This window comes from Dinoponera quadriceps, unplaced genomic scaffold (assembly GCF_001313825.1).
Source record: "Dinoponera quadriceps isolate SergipeBrazil2010 unplaced genomic scaffold, ASM131382v1 scaffold3324, whole genome shotgun sequence".
Classification (NCBI taxonomy): domain Eukaryota; kingdom Metazoa; phylum Arthropoda; class Insecta; order Hymenoptera; family Formicidae; genus Dinoponera; species Dinoponera quadriceps.
Window position 1 is genome coordinate 58976 of NW_014557953.1, and position 23696 is coordinate 82671.

The following is a 23696-nucleotide window of genomic DNA, read 5'->3' on the forward strand; positions in this document are numbered from 1 at the left end:
CCGCCGCGGCCGCCGCCGCCGCTGCAGCCGCCGCCGCTGCGGCCGCGGCCGCTGGTCATCCTGCCCAGACCAGGAAGCACCAGGACGTGCAGCCGATCACGCTACAGTTACCACGTAGAAAAGGACAGTCCGCGGACGATGGCAAGGACTTCGCGTCGAAATGAAGAGCCAGGACTCGCGACTCGACCTTCTACCGCGCGCGCTCGGCGGAACGACGTGGTGCAATGCGAGGAAACTTGGTGTAGATAAACGTATCAGGATATCGATGGATTAGTTTCCTTCCTTTCTCTTTTTTTTTTCCATTTCAACGGGAAATTCTCGTAGGAATGGGAAAGACGCGCAGGAGAGGACGATAGGATCCGTTGTCGTTGCGAAGCGCGAACACGACAGGAGGTGTTCGGAGAGAGTGTCGTATACGTGCGTATGCATTTTGTCACAGACAACGGAGTATATTCTTCCAAATTCTATCGGTATCGCCTTACACAATCTCTATACGCTCGTTTTTAATCTTTTTCGCATCCTTCTCTCTCTCTCTCTCTCCCCCCTCTCTCTCTCTCTCTTTCTCACACACACACACACACACACACGCTCACACTCACCCACTCACTCGTTCTCACATTCTCGCACACTTTCATCCCCCCTTTCTCTCCCTCTCTCACACATTCTTTCTGCTTTGGCGCGTTATATATTCTTGAATCGTAAATTTCTCATTAATATAAAACACGTATATAAACATAGACTGATTACATCGGTGTTTACAATAATCTACGATTAAAAAAAGTCTTACATCGTTTTCGTTCATCTCCGGTATACGCTTATGCGAGAACATTCGTTTGAGATAAATTACACGCATCGTACGCGTATATTTCAAGTGTATGTATATGTATGTATGTATGTGTGTAGATATATATATATATATATATATATATATATATATAAATAACTATTATGTATGAATGTGCAGTGTCGTAGAGGGTACCCAGGTACATGCGCTATATATGTCGAGGATTTTCCTTTGAAAAATACCTAAATCTTACGTTTAACATACGAACGTGAAATATTCGCTTTGTACATTTTAACGCATTCGACGAAGGAAAGTTTCTTTGCGTGTGTCGTGTTTTACATTTACCGTCTCGACGTGATACTACGGAAATAGATAAATAAAGAGAGGCAGTTGTAATCGTTAGGTAGCATAGCAATAGTAGCAGCGGCGGCAGCAACAGCAGCTTCCACCGATTTCGCATACGTCTCTTCATCGTGTTTTAACGCGCGACGAACATCTTCAAACAATTATCGACGTCTCGATCGCGGGTCCAACGCTGACCAGGAAGTTGATCGTGTTTTCGATTAATTCTCGTACGCGATCTGTAATTTAGTCGCGACTCACACACACCCCTCGACACGTCCTAATCTACGCGCGCGGTTACGGATCTTTTATTATTAAAAATAACGAAAAATAAATAAGTATAAATAAAGTATTTTACGCAGAGAGTATATCTCCAATGCGAAACCGAACTTTGAAGATATGTTCTGGTGTTGAAATAAGTGAAAATAAAGATTTTGCATACAAGTATAGAGACGGGAGGACGCTTTCTCTTTTGCGAACCTGAAGTTACGACTTTTTTCACAAAATAGTTAGATCGAAAGGTACGAAGTTTACGTGTGTAGCATCTGCTTCCGCCTCAATGCTCCCGCGTCGTCGTATCGAACGACGTCTCCGACATCATTTCGAATTTCACGTGTGTCTAGACGCCCGCGCTCTCGAAATCGCGAATTCAACAACAAGAGTGTGTTTTTTAAGTATCGGAAAAAAAAAAGGAGAGAGAAGAATCTCGAGAAACGTTCTCGACGTCGTGTTCGCGATACGAAGAAATCACGTGCAACGAAAAACGTCGAGCGCCGTCGCGCTCACACATGTACACACACACATGCACACAATTCGCGTCCGTCGTCCCTTTATAGCGTTTATTCGCGTTTTAGATTCGACGTTTTTTTCTCCTTTTTCCGACGCGACTCGCTAGGGTTTGCGCAAGATCGAATCGCGCGTGAGATCAACTCTCTATAAAGGTAAAAAAATATCACCGAGTCCTACTGCTATTCCCTTCCGTCATACGTTCTGCGGTGAAACCGCGCTCAAAACTGCCGGGAGACGCGAGAAATAATACTGATATATATATATATATATCTCTCTCTCTTTCTCTGCCCCTCTCTAAAACTGGTTCCTCGTACGTGACATGTCTTTTTGCGTTGCTCTTGTACTAAGGTTTTACGGTAACGAACGAGTTTTGAAACACCAGCTACGATTACGTGTTGTAATATTCTATGCGTACGACGAGAATCTCGCGTTTAGAATCGTCATCAACATTTACGGCAAGAAAAATGCTGTTAAATTCGTTATCACGTAGATAGACACATCGACCTTACGTACGCGTCACGCATTAGGAAGCAGCGTGCGCGCGTAGTATATCAGTGCGATCGCTTGGGAAAAACGGCCCCTCGAAATCGGCCGACGCAGATATCCCGGTATCAAAAGTGCCCGCGAACAACAGATCGAAATAATATGTGTCGGTTAATTGTACTCGTTTAATTGCGTTTTGCCGATATACGTGACGATCGCGCACGGTCCGTCGCGTCCACCCCGATGTACCTAGGTTCGTTTGTGTGTCAACCGGTCGTCTGAGCTCCTTCCTCGCTTGCCGGTGTACACGTGCTGTCGCTCGTGCGTTCTCTCCTTCGCGTACATAGCCGGCGATTAATTGCCGGTAATTACATGTATCGCGGATGAGCGAGCTTATCGCGAACGAGCGAGCGAGAGCAGGGAGCAACGCGACTTTTGCGCGACGCGCGCGCCCGCGAATCTCGTATTATATATACGTATTTTTATGTGTGTGTATGTATGTGTGTGTGTGTGCATATGTATATCTTTACGAGTACTTTTCGCGACACTGCACCGTGTATATGTGTATATTGATCGTGCGAGAATGCGTGTTTAGTGTGCGTGGGTACTTTGTACAAGATACAAACGCACGCGTGCCGACGCGTGCATAGGAACGTCGCTGCGCACTTGTGCAGCGATTATGTTTCTCGCTTGAGTGACGATTGCGTGACGACACGCGAAAGTAGAGACGAGAGAACGTCATCGGATTACTCACTATGTCCATCCGGGAGACTCTATCTCCCGCCCCTCCCCCCCACGGGAATGAAAAGAGAGACGGGGAGTCGGATTAGAATCGTTTGACTAGTCGCTTAACCGACGGGTTCGCGGGGATCCGCGGGCGATCCGTGAGAAACAAGTAACGATCGCGAAGAAAAGAAGTAGACGCGTCGCTTTGCGAATTATCGCGATATATCGTTCGGCCGTGTGATCGCACCGAATGAGCTGTTGCGTTCAAAATCAAGCCACTATCCTCGCAGTCTTGGAGTCACTATAGGCATGTCGGCGCGCGTACGATTGACTTTGATTACTTTACGAGCCTTCACCGATCGCTAAAGTCGTGTATCGCTCGACACAGAGCTTTTTATTTTACTTTTATTTTACTTCACTGGTTTTTTTGTCTCTTTTTTTTCTATTTTTCTTTTCTTCCTTTAATTATTACATAACTATATATTCTCGGTATCGTTTCTCAATAACTTCGAAAGTTGCTCTACGACCTTCCTCCCTTCCGCGCTCGCTTCCATGTCTCTCTCTCTCTTTCACACACACACGCATGCACGCACGCACGCACTCATTCGTACACGCATATATTCTCTCTCTCTCTCTCTCTGTATCTATCTATCTCACGCCGTGTTATAACCTTGGTATAATCTTTTAAAGCTTCGTTTGGCACGTATAATTAGAATGTTATTTTTAGTTCACGGAAGAATTCGATTTAATGTAATCTCTCTCTCTCCTGTTCTCTCCTCCTAATCGCCCCTAATAATCCTCCCGTACTCCCCGTCCTCTTCGTTCGCTTCGCTCTCACTCACCTTTTCGTTATTACATTTAAAAACACATTCATTTACAGTTTTACACTTCGCTACGTCGTAAAATTTACATCGAGTGTTCACATCGCCTGCGGTTCGGGCGACGTTACAAAGATTATCGTTATCTTTTCGATATTTTATATACTTAAATAGGTTCTTGTGCGGTTTAGCTTCTTTTCCTTCATCTAACCCCTCGTCGCAACTTCGCCATCGTCCACCCGGCTCACCGCTTACTCTCCTCTACCTCCGTATGAGAGAGAGAGAGAGAGAGAGAGATAGAGAGAGAGAAAGAAAGAGAGAGGTTTCCGGCCGCTTGAAGGACCGAAGGTGACGATGGCGAACGCGAAGGGCACCGGTATACGTCCCGAGTATACCGGAGGCGTAATACAATTCCGAGCACGCGCGACGACGCGTGGCTCGGAGAGATATTAATAAACGTTATATTCATGGCAGTATCCACGTCGCGTTACTTGCGAAGCTCGGAGACCGAGCTGCAGTGCGTTTTGACTAGCGTTTCGCCAGCCGGCTCGCGCACCCCGTCGACGATGCGAACGTCACCTTTCGCCGAGAGATTCGCGCGATCCCTCCGATTCTCCGCTTTCCCGTCGAGCGAGACAACGGTTATATCCAACAGATATTCTTGAGTGTCGCTGACTATCCGTGAACCGTCGACGAGCTTGACGAACGTTGCCTCGTTCGAGCGACGTCAGGTGTTTCGCGCGATGCTGCGCGCGCACGGAGAACCGTCATCGAGAAAACGCAATGCTCCCCCCCGAGAGAGGTTCGCGACCCAAAAAAGGTGAAGAACCACTGACCCATTAAGAATTCACGCGGCCCGATATAGACAATCGATATGCGCACCGTCGAAATTCGAGATTATCCGGAAATATTGCAGACAAACAAATCCGCGCGCGGTCTCTCAGCGCCCCGACACGCATTCCGACGATTACGTCGCTTGTTTACGCCGTTCTGCGCGTCGCAGAATCGTTAACCCCCCGACGAAGGGTACATCAATTCATTATTAATTCTTTTTACGCGTTAATGGACACCGACGTAATTGCAACGCGGCATAACGGCGTTAGAGCGTTAAACTCCGACGTTACGTCGAGAGAGAGAGAGAGAGAGAGAGAGGAAGGTAACCGAATCGTTCTAACGCGATCGCCAATTAATTAATTCCCGCTGAAAAATGCAGCCGTTTATAGACAGCGCTGAAACGACACGCGGTCGTCGAGGGGTTAATCTCGCCCGGCCAACACCGACGAGAGAGGCTCTCTCCCTTGGAGCGAGAGTACGAGCGGCCGATCGGACGTTCGTCACGCGCGATACGCGAGCCTGGAAGACGTACCCGCTCGATATCGATAGGAACAGGACGGTTTGGCAGCGCCAAACCCACCGTCGCGACAGCCGCCGGTCTCCTCGCTTCTCCGTTTCATGCGCTCTCAGAAACGCGTAAAAAGGGGAAAAAGTAAACAGCGATATAATAATAATAATCATAGTCATAATAATACTGCAGTGTTGTTTCGTGTGTATGTGTGTGTGTGTATGTGCGCGTATGTGCGTACGTTTTTACGTGTACGCGCGCGGTCGTTGACTTCTCAGATGTGGGGGGGGAACAGCAACGGAGGGAGAAAAGTGATGTGAAGGTTAGCCCCGATGCTAATACTCCCGGTGTTAGTATCCCCGATCGACCGCGGCACGGTACCTGCTGCGCCACTTACACTTGAGAATTCTCACGTAGGTTCTGCGGAAGGCCGCGTTGCACAGCGCGTAACACATCGGATTCACAGTACTGTTGATGTAGCAAAGGTAATAAGACATGTCCCATAATTCCCGCGGTATGGAGTACTGGCAGCTGATGAGGGGCTTCACGAGGACCAGGATGTTGTACGGGGTCCACGTCATTATGAACGCCAGCAGTATGGCCATCAGGGTCTTGGCGGCCTTCTTCTCCGACTTCTTCTCCGACTTTTTCTCCGCTTTCTTCTCCGCCTTCTTCTTGTTCAACACGGCCTTGTCCACCTTCGGTATGCTTTTCGCGTTCAGCGGGATTCGGATGTCCGGCATTTGCGACGGCCTCCTCATCACCGTAGACGGGCTTGCGCCGCCGAGGCGAAAGACCTTGCCGGCAGCACCGCCGCCGCCGCCAACGCTGATACCGCCACCGACACCGCTGTCGTCTTCGCTGTCCTCCATCATGCTGTGTATCTGGATCGACATGGAATCGTCGTGAATCATCTTTATGCTGGCCCCCTCGCTGTACTTGCCGCCGTTGCTCGGCAGCTTGATCAGAATCGTATAAACCTGGAAGCACAGCGGACACAGACGCGTATGAAAAAAGAACTCGTTAAGCGCGAAGAATGATTGTAATTGCTCGAGACAACGGTGGCACCGGCAGCGTTTCGATATTCATGGCCAGTACTGACTATCTATAGTATACATAACACAGACTATAGATTTTTAGTATCAGTACTGGTAGTGAATTTCGGAACGCAGCCATTATCGTTAACGCTAGCGCACGGTGACATTTTCATTAACCCTTTCGCTACGTTCGCTCTCTTCAGAGCGGAGAGATTGCACGAGTTAGTCGAGTGGCTCGGCTATCATTCTACTTCTCGAGAGTGTAGTTTCACTCGACAACTTCGGAGAGAGGGAGAGCACTATGATGGCGTCCTGAAAAATCGCTTAGCGGGAAGCCACTGCAGTGTAGTAGCGAAAAGGTTAAAGTAAGCAATGGCGGGGAAAGTTGTGCGGTTTAATAAAGTACGCGGCCCTGGACTAACGACGCTCGAACAGGACTTTACGTACGGAATCGCTCGTGATGGTCTTCGTGGCGAGATCGGCTGGGCGCGCCGACCTTCGGTAGTCGTGCAACGCCGCGCCCTTCTCCAGGGTGACTCCCGTGACCTGAATCGCGCTGAGGGAGGGACATTGCGACACCGTGCTGGGAAGTGGCGTCTCGGCCGACAACGGCGTCAGGGTCTCCTCGTAGCCGGGCCCAGTGCGGCTGCTCTCCGGTCCCCCGATCTCCTCGTCCTCGTCCTCGTCGTCTCTTCCGCTTTGCCACCACGCGATGCACCACATCTTTAGCCAGGTCCAGGAGAACGGCCTGTGCTGTTCGTCGTACAGAGAAGCGATCACGAGCCAGTCGGGGCAAGGCCGGTCGATGTGGGGCGTGACTTTGCACTTTTAGCGCTTAATGTGGGAAATCTCGGGGAAAATTCCAGGAAATTACGTTTGTGCCTGACATATGAGCGACTTTGACGAGCGGGATGCGCAGCGTGCAAAGTTATCCCCCGCTGGTGTAGTCGTGCGCGGGTGTTTAGGCGGTTTACGGTATGATTACTTGATTACTTACGCCATTATATTGCGGGTAGTGCTTATCAATGTAGGAAACGGCAATGTGCGTGGCGTGCGAGGCTTCCTCGCCGGTGCTCGACTCGCTTCGCGGTCTTTTACTTTCCTCCATATCTAAAGCTTCATCGCTACATGGGAAACGAAAGAATGAGTGTTTTTCCCCTAGCCGAGTAGTGAGCTTCCCGAGATACAACGTACTAATCGTCGTTAAAACCGGAAAAAGGGAGGGAAAGGCGAATCGAGTTTTGAAATAATACCTTACGCTCGCTCTCGTAAAGTATTTCATTCCGCAACGTTCCGTCGTACAGATTCTCGAAACAAAAGCAACAGGCAAACCGCGATCTGCGGTAAGCAACAACGCAAATATGGAAAGGCAAAGGTAACGAGAGAGCAGGCTTCGTCTGAACTGAATGTTCCATTTGATATTCGAAAGAGGGGGGGGGGGGAATAAACAGTGTGGGCAATTAAAATGATATCTTTACGCGTAGGTGGGATGATTGAGTGGCCCAACAATACTCATTAACCGGCCATTCATTGGTGCGTCTACCCTACTTGGCATCGTGAACCATGAGGTCGGTCTTCCGAGGCAATGCGTTACCGTCTCTTGTGCAGGGGGTTTCTGGTGACGTGCTGACGACAAGTTCGGAGGGCAAACAATTGAAAGCGTTAGTTACCACCTCGAGTTGCTGCGCTTGCTCGCGTCTTGCTTCCCGGCTTGCAAGTTCGGCAGTTCCTTCTGCCGTTTCTCCGTCTCTTTCCATATCCGCCAATACAAGATCATCATTACGCAGACAGGAACATAAAACGCGGCGATGGCCGTGATGAAGGTGACGTAATGATTCGTCTCGATGAATTGAATGTAACACGCGGTTTCCGGCACGGTCCTTTGACCCTCGATGAGCGGCCAGAGGTAGATAAAGGGCGGCCAAAGAAGAAGTGAAAACCCCCAGGCGGCCCCTGGAGAAAAACACGACGATCGTCATATTCGCACGGTCTACTATTCACTTTTTACGACCCGTGTGTTGGGATCCGTTGCAAGAACGATATTTACAACAACAGAGAATTAAAATGCAACGTCAAGATATTGTCGCCGATTGGCGGAAAATGATGGATAAAAAGTTGCAATCAGCCGTGCGATTAATCTCTCATCCGTTTTCTTCTTTCTCGGTAGCTGGCACTCACCTATCATAACAGCGGCTCTGCAGTTGGTTCTCAGGGCCCGGTAGGTGAGCGGGCGCGTGACGGAGAAGTATCTGTCGAAGCTGATCATGAGCAGATTGAGGACTGACGCGTTGCTCGCGAGATAGTCGAGGGCGAGCCACAGGTCGCACACGTGGGACCCGAGCGGCCAGTAACCAAGCACCGTGTACATCGTGAAGAGAGGCATGGAGATTAGGCCGATCGATAAGTCGGCTACCGCCAGGCTGAAGAGGAAGTTGTTCGAGATCGTCTGCAGCTGCTTGTCGATCCTGATCGATACCATGACCATTATGTTGCCGACGACCGTTATGAAACTGAGGATGACGGCGAACACCACTATGAACACACGCGTCAATAGCCCGTATTCCGGGGGCTCAACGCAGTCCAAGCCGTTGCCGACGTGGAAGGTTTCATTGGTGGGGAACTCCAGCGTCGAGGTAACGTTCATGTCTGTGACGGACTGATCTCTCCCCCTCTCCCTATCTCTTCTCTCTCTCTCTCTTCCTCCTCTTCTTCGTCTTTTCCTCGTTTCCGCTCGTTCTACCCTCGACCGGCGAGGCTACCGGTTCGCACCGCGGGCGACCGCGCGTCCTCTGGTACCCTCGCGTGCGATCCGCTCGACTCGAACCCTGATCTTCGGGGTGACGCCGCCACCCCCGCGATACCCTCTCTCCTTCGTCCGGCCTCGTTCGCGTTGGTACGGTGGAGCGCGCGTTCGCCCACGCGCTCACGCCCGCTCGCTCGCACGCACGCACGCACGTACGCACGCACGTACGTACGAGCGATCGCGCGAACGCCACGCTTCCGGTCCTCCTCGTCGCGGAATACCTTCGGCGAACGGTAGCGCCTTCGCCGGTGCTACCGTCACGATCTCTTCTCTCCTCCTCCGCCTTCTTCTCCACCTCCACCTCCTCTTCTTCCTTCTGATCCACTCTTCCTCCTCCACCTCCCCTTCCGCCGCCTCCTCCTCTTCCTCCTCGTCCTCCGCCTCCGTCGTCGTCGTGTTCTCGCTAGGTGGAAGGTAGTGTCAACTACATCCCACGCTTGCTCCTCTCGGCGGAGACATCGAGTCTGCGAGCAGAGACAGTGCTGATGTACCGAAAAATCACGTCCCCGTGGCGCGACGGTCATCAACGAGAGAGTAACGTAAGATTAACGAACGAAGGTGGACTCTACCAGAATCGAGCGGCTCGGTTCATACGTTTAATTCGACGCCGGGTCGGTGAGAAATTCAAAGTGGACATAAGAAAGAAATTGGCACGAAGGAAAACATACCGTTTAAAGGTAAGGCAATTTGAGGTAATTTAAATAATAGGAAGAATCACGCGTGAAATATCGCTCTTGTCGTTCCTTGGTTGGAACACTGCGCGACCTTGCTCGACATACGATTGCCTGTTTGTTCGACGCGAGCGCTCGTTCCGCGCGACGGACTACCTGTCTTAATTCTCGGCACATCGTCAACACGCGCTCGAGCGTATCTAATTTAAAAAGAAGAAAACATAAGGAAGAAAAACGGAGGAGAGCGCGAGAGAGTTCTTTTGTCGTAAGGCGGGCCGCGAAAAGCGCAACCAATGCCGCGGGGCTCCGTTTCCGCCGTCGGATCCGCAAAAGGCGCGCCTTTCTCCCCGACTTCTTTAACGAGCTACTTATTCGCCCCTCGCGCGAACAAGACGCGAGCGAAAATAAAAACGAGGGAGGGAGAAAGGGGAGAAAACGGCGTTATCAAGCTGTCGTGTACGCGCTTCCGGGCTTCACGCGAATGATAATGCGCTACCCCGCGAATCTCGCGTGTGTCAGCGCGTATGACGCTTATCGAGGCCGGGATAATGGATTATCGATGATCCGACGTTTGACCCTTTTCCCGTCGGTTAACCGCGATAACGACGATTCCGAATTTTAATCCCGTGCCAATCGAGACACCCTCGTAATTTCCTCGCGCGAGAACAGGCAGCAGTGTGCTTTTCCGTTTCGGAAAGTAACGAACAAATGATTCCTGACATTTGCTGTTCGAGAGGTTTGCGTTAATATAAAATTTGCCGATCCTAACGCAGCAGCCGCGAGTATAAACACACGCGCGGATCTTCCGGTGTAATACGTATTACACAGCAGCCGGGACAACAGCGCGGAAGATGTCGACGTAAAGTTTCGGGCTTGTTATCGTCGAAAATCACAATTCGAACGGAGTGCTCTCCGCTCGCGTCCCGTGTCGGCGCCCGCCCGATGCAAAGTAGAACGCAGACCTCGTGTAGCGGCGCACGGCGCGGCGCTCCAATTACGGACGTATTTCACTTAACTTGCCGACTGCTTGTCCCGTAAACGCGACCTGGCCTTAATACGCGTAGGAAATTTTGCGAGTGTTAGATCCGCCTGTGTAGCGGCGCATCCGAAAAGGGCCGTCGCCTTCTCTCCGCCAAGTCGGTTAATTTGAGCAATTAACCGGCTATAAAATGCAGACTGCTCGCGCCTCTTCCTCTCTCTCGATATCTCTTGGAGGATCAAGTTTTTCAACAAAGAGCAGCCAAGAGATTTCCTGGTCAAAGGACGTGCTTTCTCCCCCTCTTGAGTGTTTGTTGTACCAGCTTTCACTAACATTCGTAACTTTATAGATCAACCCAATTGTATCGGCGGATATTAAGAAACGAATCAAGAGTAATTCTCGAGTAAAAAGCGAGGATTCTTCGGCCTAGACAGCTCGTTGAAGCGACGGATCTCGGCGGGAAGGTATCGCTCGTCGCTGGGAAACACGCGAGCGGAGGAAGGACGTGGGAAATAACGTACTCGATAACTGCCATAACTGCGACAGATTCCTCATCGAATGCGGCCAGTTCGATATCCCTGGCGAGGCGGTCGAGCTGCGGCAAGGGCGTGGAAGGATGCATGTTGCGCCAGGTGTGCAACGCGATTACCTCCCCGTTAAGTGCGCATGGCATGCTCGACGCCTGTAATTATAGAAACGCCAACGATATTTAAATCTTTCGTGAAAGTCGCGCGAACACAGCGGGAAAATTCATTTTCTTCCCGAACGAACGATTTTTTCGCGAGGCGAGCGGGGCGAGCTCCAGTTTCAGCTATCTCGAGCTCGCAAATCGGTTTGGAAATCCTCTCGCGCGCCGGATATATTTCGATAAAGAGAATTATGCACCACTCGTCTCTCCTACGGCGGTCTATCATTCCAGATTCGTACACAGCGCGCAAATGCGAAGTGAGGTTTAAATAACGTATCTTTCGCTCCCGATCTCCTTGGATTTGCGCAGAACCCTCAAGAGAAGCCCAGATTAATTTCTCTTTCCTCGGAGAACGGAAAATTGCCGAGGCATCAGCGACGGCGCCACGACGCGCACGTATCAGATACAATGGCGTTTACGTTGGTCGACATTTACCGCGGGAACAAAAGCCCTCAGACTTCGTTGTTATTCGTTGGTATTAACGTTTCCGCGACTGTGTGTTGCTCGGCAGCGAGTAGGCGCGAACTTCGGTATCGAGCTTCTCGTAACGCGAAGGTCGAACGGCGTCGTGTCCGCCTCGAGATAATCGGAAGCGAGTGACGGGACGTCGTTCGAAAATCGATGCGAGCTTGTAATTTTTACCTTACGTCTAACGAGGCTTTGAATTGTTCGTCTTTCTAGGTAGCCTCGTTTGCCGCGCACAGATAGAGTTCGTCGAGTCGGATCTCTTATTAGAGACGCCTTTAAGATATCGGAAACACTTCATTTTAATCACTTACCAGTCAGGCTCCTCCCCCCCTCTCTCTCTATCTATCGCTCGCGCGATATATGTAATCCAACGAGACGAAGAAGAAAACACGTATACGGTAAAAATGAAGAAATTTCAAAAGGTGTAAACATATTGAAATTGTACGCAGTGAGCGCGGGATTATTTTGACTACTAAAGTGCAACAGAGCATTAAAGATGGTCCCAAAAGCGGCATTTAAGTCTCAGTGGATGCTTGCCAAGAAGTTGGCGGTAGTATTACTACGGCGCTATCGCTACTTTACGCACTATGAACCCCACAAGGCTTTTTACGGGAGAGCCAACTGCATCATCGGCACCTAATCTCCCCGCTGTCGTAAAGAAAAGGAACGTGCGGTCATCTGCTTCTTCAAAGATTTCTCGAATTGCACGTACGTGCCGTCCCAAAAGTGCCAGAAGCGTTTACACACAGAGGAAATCTCATGTGAGATTCTTAATTATTACATATTTCACACTTGGATTATATATTATTAACAGTAGCTCGATGGGAAGTATCGCCATTAATCTCCATACGTATTCGCGCATCTTACCCAGTAAGCAAGAAACATTAAATCGATCTCTTGAAACATTGATTTCATAAACATTTGACATGATATTTTACAAGTGTTTGTAAATCGTTATTCGATAATATAATATTCTTAAATATTAAAATTATAGTATAGAAATATTACATTTAACGTCTGGATCGAACGTTGTTAACAATGACAATAATAAGAACTACGTTTGAAAACCTTACATATTATATATAACGTCATTGTAATAACGTTGTGTTAATGATTTTCTACTTGCTGGGTACACACTTACATGACGACGGCTCGCTCCTCCACCCGCGGATTCGCCAATCGCCGGGGTCATCCGAGCTCGGACTTGGGGCTCTCACGAGGCCCGCGTCGATTCATTTCAGGTAGCAACGCGTATAATCGTTACACGGTGCGCGCGTGTGTAACTATAGTTACATCGCCTCGTGTATCCGATCCGGTGGAGAACTGACGCGACAGACGGTTGCCAGGTGGTAGCTCCGCTGGCTGACCCTACGTCACGCGACCTGCTCCATAAATAAATATAGAAACGCATAGAGAGACGCGGTCTCGTTAACGGCATGCCTCGGTATAACGAACACTGGCCTTAATTAGTTTGTTAATACGCTTCAGACGATTCATACGGGACGCTCGGACGCACGCTTGCGCGCGCAAAACTCGTATCAGTATGCGCGATTCGGGAAAATGCTAACGAAGCTCACAGCTCAAGACGTTACCGGGCTCCGTAAGGAGCACGTCGCTGCTTCTTCTTCGTCCGCGAGCTCGCATCCCGGCCGGGGGATGATTTAGCGCGCCGTGGCGAAAAAAAGGTCTCAGAACCATCTGGCCACCTCGATACAAGAACAGCCGTCGTGCTCTCGCTAGAGAGCGGAAAATAGCACGAGCGGAGAGAAAATCTCACACCTTCACTCCGCGGAGCACTCCAGTCGAGGTATTAGACCCCAACGACGATTGTTTCCGTTGTACTTTTTCTTTTTAATAGTGAGAAGAAATACGACAACTGTCGCTGAAACGTGAGTTTCCTTCCCGCGAGTATTACTCTCTCGGAAGGTGTCAAAAGATTGTCGTTCGAACGATGACATCGATTGCCCCCCTTTTTCGCGATTTCGCCGTCTGAGGAGCGAGCAGTCTTGAGATTTAATTGCGAACGGCTAGGCTAGGTACGCGTTTACGGCGAGGGCAGTAAAGTAAATTGGAAGTGAAATCGTCACGGTGGATCGGAAACTTTAGCGTTTGTCGCTATCCGAAGTACGGCATTACGGGAGAGTCTGTAATGCCGTTTAAAATAATAACGAGGGCGACAGCTACGGGTTGCAGCGCGCTGATAACTGCACGGCGCGTGTGCGCATTCATCGCGGACAATGCGAGCGATCTTTTAAAAGAGATCGACTTTGTGTTCTCGCCTATACACAGCGGATGGATGATGAGTATTAAAATCACTTACGTCACACCTAGCGGTGTTCTCCGTTAAGTGGACGTGCGCGATTATTCGCTACCAGGATGCGTGTCTAATAATACGTAATGCACAATGTTCGTCCGTATCGCGCGATCGGACGTCGAAGTCGCACCCACGTGCTTCACTCCGCTCGCCCGGAATATCGCAGGCCTTCCGCGCCAAAGAAACTACGCGTTTTCGCGGGAACATATTTTCCCGAAGCGCGATATTACGGTCGTTTTGAAAAACAACGAAGTCGACGGTACTTTCGGTAATTAACTTTGCCTTCGATGCACGAAGTTGTCGAAAGGCTCGAAGTGATGTTCCTCCCCGACGAGAATCGCTTTGACAATCCCCGTTATTAATATCTACCCTTCTGATGCGCCCAACTGTTCGCGATGAGATTCACAGCGGTGCTCTTTGCACGACTCCGCGCGGCGATTTTCCATGAAGCAGCGGCGACAGAAGAGAGCCTGATACTCGGGGGATACACACCGTAAAGAGCAAATCCGTTATTTCTCGCATTAGCGCGAAATGTTGATCCGGGAATTCAGTATTGCCGGGATATTTATCCTTAGGAGGATCTGTAAATGCTCCGACTCTCTCGCGGAAAATGTAAAAATAATGTTTCAGCCGCGTGTAATAATGTAAACACTTTTATCGGCTATCGATTTCGGTCGACCTGCGCCGCTTCTTTTATTACGGGGGATATATATCGGGATACGTGATAGATGCGGCTAAGTCTAAGCCGCGATATTAACGAAAGTCGATCATCGGCTTTGCGGTACGCAGCTTCCTGCGAAAGCCAGTTTTCGATCGGCAGCGGCTGCTCTGCTTCGCGCCTTCGCGATTAAATGATGCATCCGAGAAGCCGAACGCGCGGACGGGCGCGCGCGAGCGCGCCTAACATAATAACGACTAAATGGAAAAAATAGCAGAAGGTCGTGATCCACTTATATACATCTCGGCTTATTACGAGGCGTTACAAGCCAGCCGCCATTGCGGCTGCCCCGGCGCTACAGTTGAACTATAAATAAATTTTCCGATACGCTGCTCTTTTTGCCGATGAAAAAAAATATGTATGTACATGCACACACACATTTCCTCCTTGAATGTGTGCACACGCGTACGCGCGCATAAACTGCGATTAACTGTGCACATTTTTACGGACTTAATGATTGTCATTATAACGTCGGCCAATCGTTCGGATTCGCCGACAGGAATCGTTAGAATGTCGTTCCAAAGCGCGCGACAAAAGTCTTGCACGCAGCGCGAAGAGACCGCGTTTTGAAAATCGAAGTCCGCCCGAATGAATTACGCAGCATATCGAGGCCGCCGTTAATAACCTTTGATATTTCATTAATGAAGAGAAATAGAGAAAAAGAAAGAGAGAGAGAGAGAGAGAGAGCACTTCTTTGTTTCGCGCTCGAAAAGGTTACGAAGGTACGTAATAATAAAGTGTGTTACTTCTCGGACGTTAAACATTTCGTCTTCCTCTCGAGTCGGAACGCGCGCACAGAATATAACTAGATATACTCGGGGAATAAAAATTAAAATATGAGAAACAAGAAGTAATCAGAAACGAAAATTAAAGTAGAAAACAAGATTCGTCCTCGCGCGCTTTCTCTCTCTCTAACACAGCGCGCCGCGCCCTGTACATTCGCTCACCTAGGAGAGAAATTTCGTTTCCACTACGGAGTTAATTAATATTTAACTTAGTAATATAATCAACTATATTGATTATAGAGTTGAAATTGAGCAAATACTAGCTAAATTGGGCAAAAACTTTGGCATAATCATGGTTGTATGTTGAAAGCATGCCGTTTTCTCCCTAAAGCCGTTGTCGCCGCCACTTTCCTCCGCAGAGAGAAAGAGAGAGAGAGAGAGAGATATTATAAAAGAAGGGTCCCGATTACGTAGAAGGAATGTTGTATCAATCGTCGCGCACGGCTTCCCGTTTCACCGGGGTGAAACAGGTGGCACTCGCTATTACCGCTGCGGCTTTTATTACATTTTGCTCGCGAGTAGACATAAATGGGACATGTCGATCGAATTACTTCTAACGCGCGCCATACCTGACGATGAGGCGACTATGTATACATATATCGGCGCGCAGCGGCGGTTAGGTCGGAGACGTCTCTTAAGAGAAAACGGTAGATGTATGTACAACCTAATTCGGTAGAGTATAACACATAGTCGCCGGCCAGGTATTTCTTGTCGATATACACGGTGCAGCGGAAGTCCCCGTGCACTCTCTTCCTCTCTCGCTCTCTCCCATTTACGAATTGCTTCACTGGGAACGGCAATATTTCGGCTGGGTTCCCTTTCAGCGACGATTTATTGGGGGAACGTTTACACGACCGCAACATCCGACGCGAAGGTGACGCGAACGGACGAACGTAACTTGCACGATTCGACGGACGTCGTGCGATAAAAACGCAAAATGCTACGTTACTGTGAAAGTGGGATCGAGAGAATCGATGGCGTTTCGAGCGTAATCTTAAAATCTACGATCGCGTCGCCGCTCAATCTTTACACCCTTTGAGAACTCGAGATCGGGAGAGAGTACGAGCGATTTCTGATACACCCTTTCTAGTATCGCGCCAAAGCCTCGCCTTTGCGTCAAAGAACGAAGCAACACCTTCGAGACGCGTAGGAGATCGAGGTCGGGGCATTATTCTTTCTTCCGGAATACCACGAGAGACCGACGAACCTCCGGCTTCTATTTCCTAATGGAACATCAGCCTGCAGCGCCGTTTACTGCGATCGCGATTAAAAGGCGTGCTTCCTCCCGTTCGCGATGCAATTTAAGCTAACGCTAACGGGCCGTTTGTGGAATCCAAACACCGAATATTTCCTTCGATATCGGACAAGCCATCGCGTATATTTCAGTGTGTACACGAGGGTTATTATTTCTTTCTTCAAAACAGATTGTGCCCCAATAGAAGCAATAAAGAGAGAGGAAGAAAGAGAGACTCAATGGTACGAAATTATAAAGATATTTAGTTCTTTTGTTAAAAGAACTAAAAGTTGCGCAGAGGGAGGCATTATCATTAACACCGGTGAAGTTGTCACACTATGCTGAAAGGCGAGACAAGCGACAGATTGTTATCGCGCGGATTATAATAGCCACGTTCTCTTCAGCTGCCACTTTCCGCGCTTGTCTACACTTTTCTTCTCGCTCCCTCGCTCCTCTCTTCCTCTCTCCGCTCTCTACCAAGCGTGAAGTACAATCGTTTCACTTAAAGCGCGGAGAGAGTGTAATAAAGTGCAGCTGAAAAGAAGGGGACCTAATGCGAGGTCGAGTCGGGGAATTCAAAGCTTTCCGTGCGATGTGACCGGAACTGCAATTGCGGTCTGACATCGCGCGAAATGTTGCGTCTTCTCCCGATTTGATCTAGCATTGCGATTTCTCACTGCAGTGTTTGCCACAAATTTCCAGAATTATCGATACATTTTTCCCCACATTTTTCAATTAACGTAGAATATCATAGTGAACGTATTCTACACATACCTGTGCTAATCGCGTGAAAATTTTCAAGTCAACAAGGATAAGGAAAATCAATGCAAATAACACACTTATGTGCGTGCGTGCGTGCGTGCGTGCGTGTGTGTGTGTGTGTGTGTGTGTGTGTGTGTGTGATAAATATATAGGGTCCCTCGTAAGATTATATGTATACATATAATAACCATGTATTATCAGGAGTAAAATATAGGCGCTAAAAATATCTGATATAGGAAGTGGAATATCGATATTTCGATGCTATCCAAGCATCGGAAATATCGATAAAATCGGCGGATTCGCTGGCGATTCATGGCGGAGATGACATAATGGCAGGAACAACGACGAAGTACGGTGCGCGATAAGAGTGCTATAACAGACTTACGTAAAACCGGAAACGTATCGCCAGCGATACCGATGAGTCACGAATTACAAGCGGAAGCGCATCTCCGCCTCTGCAGAGATAAGTGACGAATTAAACCGCGAACGGTCGCGCGAGTGCCGTTTTCTCTCCGAAAAAAATTATTTCCTTCTTGTCGTGCGACAGTAGATATCAAAATGCTACTTCCAGATCACCGAGATTCGGAAGATTCAAAAAATTACGCAAAAAATCCATAAACACAATGAAGCATGATAAAATTAACCCTTTCGGTACATTTGACGAGTGAGACTCGTCATCTGCTTACTTTGGCATAAAATGTATTACTTTTACATATTAATCCATATAGCGACAAATTAAATCCGTCCCATCGGCATAAAAATCTTCAAATTATTCAGTACTCAAAGGGTTAAAGAAATAAATTTTTCCAGAATGGCTTTCAATATCTGGACCAAGTTAAATCGGGAGATGATATGATTCCAAACCAAAATATCAAAATCAGTGTTTTTCATATAAATGTAAGCATTTTTTAAATTAAATATTTTCTCATTCAATATAAATCTTTAATTTTATTTTTGGATCAATTACATAGCCGAGAGATACAAAATATTTCTGGATCGAGCTGACAGAGAGATGAAAAAAGTTTTTGAATCAAACATATTAGGAGATGAAAATATCGTACAAATCATCAAATTTAAAACAAATGTACTTAAAAAATCACCTCCCAATTTGATTTCAAAGATCACCTAACTCCTTGAATACTATATATTTCAATTAGATTTTTCTTTATAATGGAATACTATCCAAAGAACCCAAAAATTTTCCTGGATCCGTTGCATTTTCTTCTGAACTCATTGTTATACTGCAAATTCAATTTCTTTTATTGATATAAAAAAGTGGTACCGCCAGGATACGGACCTCCGGGATTATAGGCTAATTTTAAACGAAATTAAAAAATAGATAAGCATTCTATATAAATGCAATAGATATTTTATTAACAAAATTTCTACAAAATTTCTAGAAATAATATCATGAATAATGAAAAGTAATGTAAGAGCTTATCAGAATATTAATGTCTAATAATATACACATAGTCTAATATATACAAAGTATAATGTATAGTAGTACGTACATACATAGTATAATGTATAGTAGTACGTACATGTGTGCCTTGTCCAAAAGTAATTGCTTTGCCAACAAATTTGTCAACTGCATGATGAGTCTTGCAAGCCTGTTCAATAAGTATCTCTATAGGTAAGCTTTTGGTCAACTTTACACAGTTCATCTAAAACTTCTCCGAGTTCCTTCTCTCGTAAGCAATGTATTGATGCTTCTCTCTCATTTGCGAAGTGAATATCCAACAGAAGAACAGAAGTTATCGCGTCTAGGAAATACTTCTTAATAGTAAATGCTTTGTAGTAATACTGTGTCAGAAGTTATGTTAAGGCTCGGCTTGAATTCTCCGCATTCCATTTCAATTCAATAGCAATACCAGAACGTACTTTGTATGTAGTCATATTCAATTTATTCGAATTTATGATCAACTGATTGCAACAAATGTAACCTGCTTTAAACAATGCAGATGTCACTATTGACTCTATTGTTACATGGTTCAACAGATGCTGTTCGGACAAATGAACTCAGCTTCAAGCTTTCTAATTTTTTTGTGAATGTTGCCTTATTTTTATAAGCAGAATTGTTGACAGTTGTCGAAAGAAAGTCCCATATTTATCGTGTATATTTTTTATCCAGATCATATTTTAATAAAATAAACTGCTAGCATTTACCTAAATACTTCCTTTACTTCATCATTTGATCGTAGTTATTTTGGTAATAAAACTTGCTTGTGTCTTTTTGTTGTTTTAAATGAGTATATTAAATAGCCTTGAGGCAGTAAAAAATGCTGAGAAGCTCAAGATAGCTGCAGCATTTAGAGGCTAAAGTTATTTTCTGCAAATCCACGATATTGTCTTCGCTTATTGTCTCTAAGACCTCATCTTCTACATATTTATTTTGTAGCAATCGTTGAATTATTATTTCTTTAATTTCTTCCGTTTTGAACAATTTTTTAAGACGTTTAATACACATCCACTATGTCACCAATAATTTTGTCAACTTTCTTCTTCTGTATGTGTACTTTCCAGGAACCGTATAACAGAATATAGATTGTAGATCTGTCGTTCCTCCATAATTTGTATAATATTAATCATATTTGCGAAATGCCTTCTTCTGCAAATCTTCAGACCAGGTTTCAAACAACTTCTCAACTTCATGGAATTTTATGGAAATCATAATATCTCATGCATGGACTCTTGTTTCCAAACTTGCATCGTGCTTACATTACCTAATAAGCTAGAAATTCTTGTGCCAAACAAGTCCAAGATTCCAGTAATTAATCTATCAGTTACGTTATTATCGTTATCGTTCAGAACGTTCCCAATTATATTAATGTTTAAATCAACAATAGTCTGTAGTTCTTTTTCTTGGACTGCATATAGTGCTTTTCATGTAATTGAATCAAACTCAACTATCATGTAATTGAATCAAACTCAACTAACTCAACTCAACTATTAAGACAAAAACTTTTCTCTCAAAGAACTTGTGCAAATATTTAGACAAGTCTTTGAAACAACTAGATACTTCATCATCTTGAAACTCCAAGAGAAAAAGTTGCACCATACATATATATAGGTTTTCCAAAACGACGATGCGTCATTATCATTACTACACCATCGTCATCTTCAGACAAATGTTTTTCTACAAGAAGTGTTTTATCTACAAAGCTATCTGATCACGTAACAGTTTCAAATGTCGATTTAATGCTAATGCATAGTTTCTTTGCAGTTGGTTCCTGTAAACAGCAAACTATCAATTAGTAACTAACAATACAAAATGATCGTGTATGCCAATGGAGAACACTATTCAGCTTACATTGTTCATAACACAGTGCTTATTGCCTTTCATTATTAATCATTATTAATAGTCTAGGACTTGGTCCATTATCTGAAAGAAAGAGAAGTTGCATATACATCATAAAAAAATATAAATTAGTCAATCATGAAATTTTTCTTAAAAATTAAGAAAACAAAATAAAATTATACAGCTACAACTAATGTATTAATATATAGTTTTTTAAATAGGAAAACAGAAAATTAATTTATGAAAAATTAATTTATAAAGGTGAAAGCTATAAATATTTAGAAACAAAAGCAAATAAGTTGATAAATAATTTTTTGAAAAATTATTAGAATAAATGAATAATATATATAAATATAAATTAAATGGAAAGTAATCAGCCTTCGGACTAAGATATCCGAAGATGTATATTTACAAATTTGAAAACATTTAATAAAGAATTTCCTAAATTTAAAAACAATTACTTTTTGTTTATAAAAATATTCTTTTGAATATAATAAACCGTTTTTATAATCTTCAAAATTTCTATTTCTCTTTAATACAAGTTTTTTAATTTTTTTAAATTCCTTAGTTACCGAATTATCTGTTATTTTATAAGAACATATTTTAGATCTTAATCTTATATATTGCTGTATCATATTTAATTCATTTTTTAATTTTCTTATTATTTTTTTTTATTTTTAGCAAAATATAATTGAGAAGCGCGCACAAGCTTTTTAGATACTTATAATTTTTTGTCATATCATGATCTTTAGGATAATCTGATGTATCAAATAAATTTATATATATATATATATATATATATATTGATATATATTGATTTATTAGTACTTTCGTTTTATAGTTATGAACTACTGCTAAAGTTTTGCTAAATTGTTTTATGTTTAAAATTAGTTTTATTGGTAAAAATGTTAACATTAGATATTGCAATAAAAATTTTGAAAATGATAATTTAATATGTCCTCATTACAGTAGATTTATCATTACATTAAATTATCAAAAACAAACAGTAATAATACATAGCAATATTACGGAAGGAAAATAATAATATATAATAAATTTCATACATGAAATAGATACTTGTATCAAACAAACGCAGAAATCACAAAAAAACGTAACTGAACAACTGTCACAATTATTTTACACTACAGCTGTTATGAGTTCTTCTGCTTTCTATTCACAGATGGCGCGCTCAGTAACTTGTTTGTTCATTTTAATAAATATTCATGAATTATTTCTTGCACGCCAGTGTTTTAATTCATCAATTCTTTTATTATATCTATGTATATACAGTATTATTTATTTGACGATCAAACATACATTTCCTATAATCTTAAATTCCTTTGTAATTAAAAAACAATGTTTTGAAAATTGAATTAAATTCTTTTAGTTGCATTACAAGAATTCTGTTTACAGCTTTTAATTCAACTATTAAATACTTTCATAATTCCTAGACTCTTGTATATTATTTTACGACACATGTGGGATTTTTTGTTATAAACATAAGAAGATAAGAGTAAGTATACACTGATTTTCGTAGTATTTTGATTTGAGGAAACATTTCTTGTTTCAACTTGGTCCGAAAATTAAGATCCGTTTTGGAAAAATTTATATTTTATTGAAATCTATATTTTCGTAAACTTTATGTATTTTCTGCATGTTTTTTTCTGATCACCCAAATTTGAATGATCTAAAATCGTTATTATCTCTCTTGTGTGGAGTAAAATATGAAGGTAGGTTAAAAATATTTATTATTACATGAATTTGAATACTTTTATATAATTTTTATACGGTTCTTAGCAATATTTTAATGATTTTCCATTATCGTTGATCCAGAAGTAACATTTTGATATCTGTACGTAATACCTGAAACGATTTGTGTCTACGTCCGGCTTACATGCTTATATTTAGCGATCTAATTTTTTTTCTGCAATATTTAGGAAATATACTCTTTCCCGCTTGATATCGTGCCAACGGTACGATACATCTTTTCACATTCTCCAGTTGACGAAAGAACGACAGGAGAGGAGTCGAGAACGATGAGTCGCATATCGCACAATCAGCTTGTGAACGCGAGCGCAACCGGATCTAATAAAGCACGTCGCTGTATAATCGATTCGCTTATGGCATTCGATACTGAACGACAACGTGAGTATCGATACGCTATTAACGGTTTGCCAATTAGCGACAGCATACATGTCACATATGTATCTGCTCGGTTCAGCCTCAGATGACACACGATTGAACGTCTTATTTTTCGTTCGATTCATATCGCGGGTATATGAAGGGCGAATACGGATCAAGTGGAAATAAAGTCGTCGCCCATACGCGAGTGCCATAACTCTCGGAGAAATATAGGCACCATTCGTTTAAGTGCGACGCGACAGCCAAAGTGCCAGAACTTAAGTATTCCCGGTCAGGAATCGGCGATTATCTATTATTTTATACGCGCGCCGAGTGATTCGCGATGTGTGTACATAAATGCCCCTCCCCGTACACTCGGTGTACATATGTGCACATTTAAGCACACGTACGCACCACGCGTGCATGCACACACACACACGTGTGCGTACGCGAATGCTTGCAGAAAAATAGCGGCTCGGGAGCACGTTGTTTTAATGAAAAACGATATCCTCCACTCTCCTTTGCCGGTTATTC

The 23696-nt window shown here is 44.8% G+C and overlaps 3 protein-coding genes across 5 annotated transcripts in view; 1 reads left to right on the top strand and 2 right to left on the bottom strand.

The window, feature by feature from the left end:
* LOC106749545 (neuronal PAS domain-containing protein 4) overlaps positions 1 to 1831 on the top strand; it is a gene marked incomplete at its 5' end in the record, with an annotated part of 7346 nt that extends 5515 nt beyond the window's left edge. The window contains one exon of the mRNA XM_014629123.1: positions 28 to 1831. Within this exon, the coding sequence (XP_014484609.1) occupies positions 28 to 164 (137 nt within the window). The remainder of the gene's footprint in view (positions 1 to 27) is intronic.
* LOC106749542 (muscarinic acetylcholine receptor DM1) lies at positions 425 to 9451 on the bottom strand. Of its 2 annotated transcripts, none has more exons than XM_014629120.1 (5): positions 8500 to 9451; positions 7995 to 8274; positions 7319 to 7445; positions 6769 to 7074; positions 425 to 6264 (listed from the first exon to the last, which is right to left on the bottom strand). In XM_014629120.1, the coding sequence occupies exons 1-5, from the start codon at positions 8963 to 8965 to the stop codon at positions 5635 to 5637; spliced, it is 1809 nt and encodes a 602-aa protein (XP_014484606.1). In that variant the 5' UTR covers positions 8966 to 9451; the 3' UTR covers positions 425 to 5634. The 2 variants fall into 2 exon arrangements, with proteins under 2 accessions (XP_014484606.1, XP_014484605.1); XM_014629119.1 differs by having other exon boundaries at positions 7992 to 8274.
* Positions 9449 to 20190, bottom strand: LOC106749544. Of its 2 annotated transcripts, none has more exons than XM_014629121.1 (3): positions 19285 to 20190; positions 11296 to 11456; positions 9449 to 9588 (listed from the first exon to the last, which is right to left on the bottom strand). In XM_014629121.1, exons 1-3 carry the CDS (start codon positions 19405 to 19407, stop codon positions 9549 to 9551), a joined length of 324 nt encoding a protein of 107 aa, XP_014484607.1. In that variant the 5' UTR covers positions 19408 to 20190; the 3' UTR covers positions 9449 to 9548. The 2 variants fall into 2 exon arrangements, with proteins under 2 accessions (XP_014484607.1, XP_014484608.1); XM_014629122.1 differs by lacking the exon at positions 19285 to 20190 and adding an exon at positions 13072 to 17813.
* Positions 20191 to 23696: the final 3506 nt, after the last annotated feature.